Genomic DNA, 11,791 nt, shown 5'->3' on the forward strand with positions numbered 1-11,791 from the left:
GAGACTGACTTTCCTTCGTACTCAAGAGTATACACAGTCAGGCCCTTCCTTTGCTTTTGGGAAGAACTCTATACATCAGGCAATGAAAGTAGGAGTCATACATAGGCTGACTACCTTTACCTCATTTTACCAAAGGGAAGTCACCCAAAATCCTCTAATACATTCCCTTGAGGGCCTGTGGTGGCTACTTGGAAGCTGTGTAGGCACCCTCACACACATAGGCTGTTCTTGCCTCTGGTCCTACTACTCTGGTCAACCTTTTCACCAAAAGGTAGTAGGTTAAGGAGTCTGTCATCCCTAATTCCATATGCAACCAAGAGCATTTTTGAACCCACTTCAACCACCCTTCTTTGTGCCTGTGATTGGAAGAAAAGGTGTCTGGAAAGTATGGGTGGAGGGAGTATTATTCCCCAATTTACCCCCCCCCCCTCCCCCCATCTCCACCATGGTGTGCTATTCTTTCCAAGTTCATACCTTGTTCACACATGCACTGAAGACCATCTACACAAAGGCTTTGGTTTGTATACCCAAAAAAAGTAAAAAGTCTAGTATATTTTAATTTTTCTTCATGATGTTGATTGAGGTTTCTATGCCAAGTTGGCATTGTTGAAAAATCTTGGTTCACCATAATTTTGATGTCATGTTAGTTCATAATATTTCTGTAGTGTCTTGTATTTTCCAGGGTCAGGTGGTCAGATATTTTTATTTATAGTTGAATATATTGTGTAGTCTACTGTATTTTATTAACTTGTAATTTTTAGTGTTTTATTTTCTGTCTTTTAATTGTTAGTATCAGATGGTCAGATATGTAATTTTGAGTGCTTTATTTTCTCTTTTTTTTTTTTTTAAATTGTTAGTATCAGATGGTCAGATATTTTTATTTGTAGTGCATTGTATTTATTCAGTCGCATTTTCACCTCGATTTTTACTTTTAAGTTTCTTTCTGATTTGTACTAACCAGTATTGTACTATCAGAAAGAACTTTATGTGCATAATTTTTCTCATACAGTAAGGCAGGTTGGTTCAGGTGCTTTGATACATATGTTGGGTGACTCATGTGCCTGTAAATGTTAATTGATTCAAAAGCATTGACCTGCCGCTTATGAGAATTGAAGGTAAACTTTAAATTTGATTTGGCAGGTTGTCATATTTGAATTAAAAAATGCATGATGTGAAAGAACATAACATTTCTGTACTTCTATTGCAGAATGGATGGCCACCCAGTGCCAGTCCTCATTTTGAATGAGGAAACAGATACCTTTGAGTTAGATGAGGAAGCTTTAGAAGAAGTTCTACTGAATCCTAGGATTGCTGACAAATATGTGTGTGTCCTTGCTGTTGCTGGAGCCTTCAGAAAAGGCAAATCCTTTCTTCTTGATTTTCTTCTTCGATATATGACTGCACAGGTAGGTTTATACTATTTCATTATATTCTGGGAGACTCAAAAATTTGAATGCTTAAGCTTGTAGGAACTGTTTTAACTGCTTGGTTTTTTTCAGTATATTGAGTGTAGTTACACTTCAACTACTCAAGTATTTTGTATTTAGAATGGACCAGTTTTTTTATGTGGCTTAAATATTACAGATCCTCCAGCTTCGTGTATGTGTGGGATTTTATTATTATTAATTTTCCTTTATAAAACACTTGTTTTCAGGGTATTAAAAAACTTCAGATTCAAACAACTCATTTCTTATTTAAGTATTAACCCTTTAACGTCGATTTGACTTATTAAACATCAATATAAATTGTCTGTTGGGTGCCGATTGGACGTATGGTACGTCGATATAAAAAAGTTTTTTTAAAATTTGCTGAAAAATAGTTATAGGCCTACTAGGCAAAAACTTTTGAATCACGTGCCTTGGGGGATGCTGGGAGCTCACGGATCAAGGCATTGTTTTGTTTACAATCGTTACGCAGGCGCGCAAGCGCAAATTTCTTTCTTATCGCACTAAAAAGTATCAGCGACACATCTCCGAAATTATTTCGTCACTTTGACATAATTTTTGCACCATTTTAAATTAGCCATTACATGGAGTATTATATATGAAAATATGCGCAATTTCATGTAGAATACAACAAAAAATAACTCATGGTTGTAGCTTTTATCAGTTTTGAAATATTTTCATATGAATAACAATAAGTGCCAAAATTTCAACCTTCGGTCAACTTTGACTACCGAAATGGTCGAAAAACATAATTGTAAGCTAAAGCTCTCATATTCTAGTAATATTCAATCATTTACCTTCATTTTGCAACAAATTGGAAGTCTCTAGCACAATATTTCGATTTATGGTGAATTTATGAAAAAAACTTTCCTTACGTCCGCGCGGTAACTTCCGAAAAAATAATAAATTTTTTCGTCCAATTGACGTAATGTTTGCACCATTTTAAATTAGCCGTTACATAAAATTTGCTGAAAAATAGTTATAGGCCTACTAGGCAAAAACTTTTGAATCACGTGCCTTGGGGGATGCTGGGAGCTCACGGATCAAGGCATTGTTTTGTTTACAATCGTTACGCAGGCGCGCAAGCGCAAATTTCTTTCTTATCGCACTAAAAAGTATCAGCGACACATCTCCGAAATTATTTCGTCACTTTGACATAATTTTTGCACCATTTTAAATTAGCCATTACATGGAGTATTATATATGAAAATATGCGCAATTTCATGTAGAATACAACAAAAAATAACTCATGGTTGTAGCTTTTATCAGTTTTGAAATATTTTCATATGAATAACAATAAGTGCCAAAATTTCAACCTTCGGTCAACTTTGACTACCGAAATGGTCGAAAAACATAATTGTAAGCTAAAGCTTTCATATTCTAGTAATATTCAATCATTTACCTTCATTTTGCAACAAATTGGAAGTCTCTAGCACAATATTTCGATTTATGGTGAATTTATGAAAAAAACTTTCCTTACGTCCGCGCGGTAACTTCCGAAAAAATAATAAATTTTTTCGTCCAATTGACGTAATGTTTGCACCATTTTAAATTAGCCGTTACATAAAGTTTTATATATGGAAATGTGCACAATTTCATGTAGAATACAACTAAAAGCAACCCATGGTTGTAGCTTTTATCAGTTTTGAAATATTTTCATATAAATAACAATAAGTGCAAAAATATCAACCTTCGGGCAACTTTGACTCGACCGAAATGGTAAAAAAAAACGCAATTGTAAGCTAAATCTCTTATATTCTAGTATTATACAATCATTTACCTTTATTTTGCAACAAATTTGAAGTCTCTAGCACAATATTTAGATTTATGGTGAATTTATGAAAAATTAACATTTTCCTTACGTCGGCGTTGTAACTCTTCCGAAAAAAAATCAGAAATTTTTTCGTCCGATTTTCGTAATGTTTGCACCATTTTAAATTAGCCATTACATAAAGTTTTATATATGAAAATATGCACAATTTCATGTAGAATACAACAAAAAGCAACCCATGGTTGTAGCTTTTAATAGTTTTGAAATATTTTCATATAAATAACGATAAGTGCCAAAATTTCAACCTTCAGTCAACTTTGACTCGACTGAAATGGTTGAAAAACGCAATTGTAAGCTAAAACTATTACATTCTAGTAATATTCAGTTATTTACCTTCATTTTTCAACAAATTGGAAGTCTCTGTAACACAATATTTCGATTTATGGTGAATTCATTAAATAAACTTTTTCTTTACGTCCGCGCGGTAACTTCCGAAAAAATCATAAATTTTTTCGTCCAATTTTCGTAATGTTTGCACCATTTTAAATTAGCCGTTACATAAAGTTTTATATATGAAAATGTGCACAATTTCATGTAGAATACAACAATCAATAATTGAAGGTTGTAGCATTTCTCATTTTTGAAATATTTGCTTATAAATCACGATAAATAGAAAAAAAACCATGTTTGGTCAACTTTGACTCTTTTGAAATGGTCACAAAACGCAATTGTAAGCTAAAACTCTTACAGTCTTGTAATATTCAGTCATTTATCTTTATTTTGAAACAAATTTGAAGTCTCTAGCACAATATTTAGATTTATGGTGAATTTTTGAAAAAAAAACTTTTTCCTTCCCTCCGCTCGCACAAATTTCCGAAATGCGTACGTCGCATTCTTGTAATATTTGCTCCGTTTCATATTAGACATTTCATAGAGTTTTATATATGAAAATGTGCGCGATTTCATGTAGAATACAACAAAAAATAATTGAAGGTTGTAGCTTTTCTCATTTTTAAAATATTTGCATATAAAAAATATATATAAAAAAATTTAACATTCGGTCAACTTTAACTCGTCCAAAATGGTCGAAAGCTGCAATTGTAAGCTAAAAATCTTACAGTATAGTAATACTCAATCATTTATCTTCATTTTGTAACAAATGGGAAGTCTCTAGAACAATATTTAGATTTATGGTGAATTTTTGGAAAAAAAAAATTTACGTCTGCACGTTACGAATTCATGCATCATTTTGTGATAATATTTTCTCTGTGTTCCTTTGATTGTTGTACAATGTGTTATATACCTAAATAATCGCAATTTAGTGTACAATACAACGGAAAAAAAAAATTAAATTGTTAGCTTTAACGGTTTTGCTCACAGCGTGATTTGAATACGAATATATATGAAATTTTGTTTTCACGCTATCATATATGGCATGATTTAAATATGATAATGATATTTTTTTCTGATGGTTACATACTAAACTTCAGGCAATGACAAAAAAAGGAGCCAAAAATGAACTCTTAACCTTGAAAATTAAAGCGCCCTCTGATTTTTTGAAAAAAACATTTTTTCCGCTTTGGCGGTCACCCCCAGACACACACCACACACACACACACACACACATACACACACACACACACACACACCCCCCCCCCCCGGCATACGGGAGACGATTTTTATTATACCACTTCGGCGTTGAAGGGTTAATGTAGTACTACTTCTGTATGATATCCCAAGAAAATGATAAATTTTTAAAGTAATTTATATACTACATATTTCATAACATACAAACCTGAGGTCTTTACATAGGGATTGACTTTCAGCACAAACTGGATCCAGCATTTAACTTGAAACAATTTGGATGGTGGTAGTTGGCCACTGATGGAAGGAGTGGAATCCCCTCCATCCAGTTAGTACGTGTTTCATTCACTTTACCTTTTGGCTCAGAAAGCAGAATGAGGGGTGACTAGAGGTGGGCCATTTATATAAAGATCTCAGGTTTGTATGTTAGGTAAAAATTTGTCATTTGTTTCTACACGTGTACAAACCTTCGATTTTAACATAGGGGAGACTTATTCCTTGGTGAGAGGAATTTGAGCAAATCTTTGAACTGACTGGTAGTTCGCTTCACCTGGGGCCTCTCTCCTGGTCATGAAAGATTAAAGGAAGGGAGATACATACCGCAGATCTATTGAGCATATTTGATGTTCAACTGCAAGCCTTCTGGGCCTCTTGAGTAAATGGAAGGTAATGTCGTTGATTCGAAGATAGGCTTGGGGGAACCCATATTGTTGGAGACAATAAAGCTGAAGATAACCAACAGGTGTGTTCGCTGTCAGTTCCTCTCTCCCCTTGCTAGAGAGAGGGAATGAGTCGTATCTATTAATCCAAAAAGAGCTAGATTATTGAGAGGCTACTCAGTCATCTAGAACACTTGCATGCACATCCATCTAGCATGTGATGGTTGCTAACTGTCCCTTAGAAGGGCATACTTTAGGTGAGCTGTTACCTGTCCTCAAGAGCTGGATGATCTACATGATTGTTGAGCAGCCACCACAGAACCCAAGGAAAGAGTCCGAGGATCTAGGGGCAACATCCTGATGGTAAAAGGGAGGCGAGTTTGGTCTATTGTGACCACATTTCCATCCTTAGTACCTGTTTGACAGGTTTTTCCTGAATGGTATAGACACACCAATGCCCCTGACCTTTTGAAATCTCGTTTTCCCTGAATGGTATAGACACACCAATGCCCCTGACCTTTTGAAATCTCATTTTTCTGAATGGTATAGACACACCAATGCCCCTGACCTTTTGAAATCTCGTTTTCCCTGAATGGTATAGACACACCAATGCCCCTGACCTTTTGAAATCTCGTTTTTCCTGAATGGTATAGACACACCAATGCCCCTGACCTTTTGAAATCTCGCTGCCTGGGACATGTTGTCCACCATGTCACCTGTGGAGTACATTTTTTTTTTTTATCATACTTGAAGTAAAAAAAAAAAAAGATAGAGCGCCTAGACCCCACTTGTCTAAGCCAGAACCAAAAACAAATTGTTAGTACTTAGTTTGTAGGTGAAGTCCTAAGTGGTAATGCAGTAAGCCTTTTGGCACTTAGTAGCCTTTAGGTCCTTAGCAATGGAATGCTCATACACTGTTGACCAACCGACAAATCAGGTAGAATGACGAGAAGTTGTAAGCCCAAGACTTGAATCATGGTTGCAAAAGACATCTAGACACTAACAGCATCTGGAGTTCCTAGGAGGTCACTTATCCAAGTACATACCAACTAGCCTCAATGTTTATAACCATGTACGCAAAGATGTCAACAGCATCTGGGATTCTCAGGAGGTCACCTATCCAAGTACTGACCGGACCCAGTCGTTGCTAAACTTCTGTGACTGGACGAGAAGTGATATTTTCAATGTGTTATGGTCGATGCTGGTATGCCCACAGTCCGTAAATACAGAGCCGAATAGGAACAGCTTTTGTGTTGATACAGTATATGCATTACATGTATATAATCCTTTATCTGACATCTTGGGGACGTGTGTTTCAGTTTTTGGAGTTTTTTAGGATTTTGGAACTGAGGGATCAAGAGCCTAATCAAACATCATTATTGCAGCAAAAGCATATTTTTATCCTTTTTTTTTGTACTGTTCATTATAGTTTATTATTATTTATATTACGTAATGGTTTACTGTTAAATGAATGTGAGATAATTAAGATCATTAATAATAAAAAAGTGGGACTAGAGGAATGTTAACCTATCTCTGTTTGCGTGGTGTTCACACACTATAGTCCACAAAGTCTGTGTGCATATTATCTGCTAATACCTATTTGTTAAAGAAACTGACATTAATAGTATTTTTTCCTGAGAGAGAAGTGTGTGTTCATCTCTTTAATCTCTCAAGGAATGTTAATCCATTCATTTCCATGCTGGTCACACCTTTATAGTCCTCACAACTGACAAAAGTTTTTTTTTTTTTCCAAAGATGTATTACCTGTACTACACATTGTTAAAATATTATGAACACATACACAAACAGTGCCTGCATATGTGCTAATACGCACTGATTAAAGAGTCTCAAGTTAGCAGTATCTTTTCCTGTGATTGAGAGAGAGAGAGAGAGAGAGAGAGAGAGAGGAGATGAGGAGACGAGACGATGAGAGATCGCCGAGAGAGGAGAGAGCCGAGAGAGAGAGAGAGAGAGAGAGAGAGAGAGAGACACTAAAGCTTGGCAGATGTACAGCTTATTTTATTACCTTGGGATTTTCTAAGGTCAGTTCTTGATATTTAGGAAAAATTATTTAACCCTTAAACGCGGAAGTGATAAAAAAAAAATGTCTTCCGTGTGCCGGAGGTGTTTCAGAGTGAGCGCGGAAGCGGAAAAAATATATTTTTCAAAAAATCACAGCGCGCTTAGTTTTCAAGATTAAGAGTTCATTTTGGGCTCCTTTTTTTTTTTTTTGTCATTGGCTGAAGTTTTGTATGCAACCATCAAAAATGAAAAAAATTATCATTATCATATATAAATAATGCTATATATGATAGCGCAAAAATGAAATTTCACATATAATTGTATTCAAATCGTGCTGTGCGCAAAACTGTTAAAGGTAACAAGTTACTTTTTTTCGTAGTAATTTACACTAAATTGCAATCATTTTGGTATATAACACATTATAAAACGATAAAAGCAACACAGAGAAAATATTATCACAAAATAATGCATGAATTCGTAACGCACGGACGTAAACAAATATTTTTTTCAAAAATTCACCATAAATCTAGATATTGTCCTAGAGACTTCTAATTTCTTTCAAAATGAAGACAAATGATTGAATATTATTATATTATAATATAAGAGTATTAGCTTACAAATGCAGTTTTCGACCATATCTGACGAGTTAAAGTTGACTGAATGTCTATTTTTTTATATATATATTTTTTATATGGAATTATTTCAGAAATAAGAAAAGCTACAACCTTCAAATATTTTTAGTTTTATTCTACATGAAATTGCGCACATTTTCATATATAAAACTCTATGAAATGCCTAATATGAAACGGAGCAAATATTCCGAGAATGGGACGTACGCATTTCGGAGATTTGTGGCGGAGAATCCGCGCTCGGAGGGAAGGAAAGTTTTTTTTTTTAAATTCACCATAAATCTAAATATTGTGCTAGAGACTTTGAATTTGTTTCAAGATGAAGATAAATGACTGAATATTACTAGACTGTAAGAGTTTTAGCTTACAATTGCGTTTTTCGACTATTTCGGTAGAGTCAAAGTTGACTGAATGTGGTTTTTTTCTATTTATCGTGATTTATATGCAAATATTTCAAAAATGATAAAAGCTACAACCTTCAATTATTTTTAGTTGTATTCTACATGAAATTGCGCACATTTTCATATATAAAACTTTATGTAACGGCTAATTTAAAATGGTGCAAACATTACCACAATCCCACGTATGATTTTTTCGGAAGAGTTACCGCGCGGACGTAAAGAAAATGTTATTTTTTTCATAAATTCACCATAAATTGAAATATTGTGCTAGAGACTTCCAATTTGTTTCAAAATGAAGGTAAATGCTTGAATATTACTAGAATATAAGCGTTTTAGCTTACAATTGCGTTTTTTGACCATTTCGGTAGAGTCAAAGTTGACCAAAGGTTGAAAATTTGTCACATCATTTTTTATATGAAAATATTTCAAAATTGATAAAAGCTACAACCATGGGTTGTTTTTAGTTGTATTGTGCATGAAATTGCGCACATTTCCATATATAAAACTTTATGTAACGGCTAATTTTAAAATGGTGCAAACATTACCACAATCGCATGTATGATTTTTTTCGGAAGTTACCAGCGTGGATGTAAGGAAAGAGTTTTTTATAAATTCACCATAAATCGAAATATTGTGCTAGAGACTTCCAGTTAGTTGCAAAATTAAGGTAAATGATTGAATATTACTAAAATATAAGAGTTTTAGCTTAGAATTGCGTTTTTCGACCATTTCGGTAGAGTCAAAGTTGACTGAAGGTTGAAATTGTGGCACCTATCGTTATTTATATGAAAATATCTCAAAACTGATAAAAGCTACAATCATGAGTATTTTATTGTTGTATTTTACATAAAAATGCGCACATTTTCATATATAATACTCCATGTAACAGTTAATTTAAAATGGTACAAAAATTATGTCAAAGTGACGAAATAATTTCCGAGATGTGTCACATACTTTTTAGTGCGGCAAGAAAGAAATTCACGCTTGCGCACCTGCATAACAATTGTAAACAAAACAACACCTCGATCCGTGAACTCCCAGCATCCCCCAAGGCGTGTGATTTAAAAGTTTTAGGCTGGTAGTATTTTTCCGCGAATTTAAAAAAAAATTTTTTTTGAGTCGACGTATGGTACGTCCATTCGGCATACGGGAGACATTTTGACTCGACGTTTAATACATCTATTCAGCATTTAAGGGTTAAGTAGCAGCACACACACATGCCAAACCACCAACCTTTTGAATTGACACTTGTACACTCCACGAAATAGTCGGTTTTTAGGGCGTTTCTGTTTTCAAAATTTTGGATGAAGGATTGTGTACGTGTATTAGCCTTGGTGATTTACATTTGTACAGTATGCTTGTAAGTGAAAGGCATGATTGCTTAAGATTTCATTCAAAATTTACGAATGGCAATATGCTCTATATTTTTCTATTATTTCATTGCAAAAACAAGATATGAAGTCTTAGTATGTTCTATAAGAATGAAATTTTTCATGTATTTCAAATATATCACGTGCATCCAAATTTCGGAAAAAGTTACAAAACATTTTCAAGACTGTGTTCACTCAACACCGATGAGTTTCACAAAAATGTCTCATCAGACCTCAGTTCAAATGTGAATAATTAATATTGCTTGCAGTGCAAGCATGAAATCTGAAATATCCTACAGTCAACCCTCTTTAACCCTTTACTGCCGACTGGACGTATTTTACGTCGACATTTTTTGTCTCTCGTGTGCCGACTGGACGTATTTTACGTAGACTTACAAAAGTTTTGTTTAAAATTCGCGGAAAAATACTTATAGGCCTACCAGCCTAAAACTTTTGAATCACGCGCCTTGGGGGATGCTGGGAGTTCACGGATCAAGGTGTTGTTTTGTTTACAATTGTTACGCAGGCGCGCAAGTGCGAATTTCTTTCTTGCCGCACTAAAAAGTATCTGTGACACATCTCGGAAATTATTTAGTCACTCTGACATAATTTTTGTACCATTGTAAATTAGCCGTTACATGAAGTATTATATATGAAAATGTGCGCATTTTTATGTAGAATACAACAATAAAATAATCATGATTGTAGCTTTTATCAGTTTTGAGATATTATCATATAAATAACTATAATTGCCAAAATTTCAACCTTCGGTCAACTTTGACTCTACCGAAATAGTCGAAAAATGCAATTGTAAGCTAAAACTCTTATATTTTAGTAATATTCAATCATTTACCTTCATTTTGCAACTAATTTGAAGTCTCTAGCACAATATTTTGATTTATGGTGAATTTATGAAAAAACTTTTTCCTTTCGTCCGCGCGGTAACTCTTCCGAAAAAAATCATACATGCGATTGTGGTAATGTTTGCACCATTTTAAAATTAGCCGTTATATAAAGTTTTATATATGGAAATATGCGCAATTTCATGCACAATACAACTAAAAAATAACCCATGGTTGTAGCTTTTATCAGTTTTGAGATATTTTCATATAAATAACGATAATTGCCAAAATTTCGACCTTTGGTCAACTTTGACTCTACCGAAATGGTCAAAAAACGCAATTGTAAGCTAAAATGCTTATATTCTAGTAATATTCAAGCATTTACCTTAATTTTGCAACAAATTGGAAGTCTATGCACAATATTTCAATTTATGGTGAATTTATGAAAAAATAACATTTTCTTTACGTCCGCGCGGTAACTCTTCCGAAAAAATCATATGTGCGATTGTGGTAATGTTTGCACCATTTTAAATTAGCCGTTACATAAAGTTTTATATATGAAAATGTGCGCAATTTCATGTAGAATACAACTAAAAATAATTGAAGGTTGTAGCTTTTCTCATTTTTGAAATATTTGCATATAAATCACAATAAATAGAAAAAAAACCACGTTCGGTCAACTTTGACTCTACCGAAATGGTCGAAAAAACGCATAATTGTAAGCTAAAAAACTCTTACAAGTCTAGTAACAATTTCAGTCATTTATCTTCATCTTGAAACAAATTTGAAGTCTCTAGCAAAATATTTAGATTTATGGTGAATTTAAAAAAAAAAATCTTTCGTTCCCTCCGCGCGCGGATTCTCCGCCACAAATCTCCGAAATGCGTACGTCCCATTCTCGGAATATTTGCTCCGTTTCATATTAGGCATTTCATAGAGTTTTATATATGAAAATGTGTGCAATTTCATGTAGAATAAAACAAAAAATATTTGAAGGTTGTAGCTTTTCTTATTTCTGAAATAATTCCATATAAAAAATATATATATAAAAAAAATCGACATTCGGTC

The 11,791-nt window shown here is 33.9% G+C and overlaps 1 protein-coding gene across 14 annotated transcripts in view; it reads left to right on the forward strand.

Moving 5' to 3' along the window:
- The window catches only part of LOC135217291 (atlastin-like), a 473,758-nt gene that overhangs the window by 74,028 nt on the left and 387,939 nt on the right, over positions 1–11,791 (forward strand). For all 14 annotated transcript variants that reach the window (XM_064253090.1, XM_064253071.1, XM_064253142.1 and 11 more), the window contains one exon: positions 1,208–1,406. In XM_064253090.1, the coding sequence (XP_064109160.1) occupies positions 1,208–1,406 (199 nt within the window). The remainder of the gene's footprint in view (positions 1–1,207; positions 1,407–11,791) is intronic.

The sequence above is a fragment of the Macrobrachium nipponense genome, chromosome 19 (genome assembly GCF_015104395.2).
Source record: "Macrobrachium nipponense isolate FS-2020 chromosome 19, ASM1510439v2, whole genome shotgun sequence".
In the NCBI taxonomy this organism is placed as follows: domain Eukaryota; kingdom Metazoa; phylum Arthropoda; class Malacostraca; order Decapoda; family Palaemonidae; genus Macrobrachium; species Macrobrachium nipponense.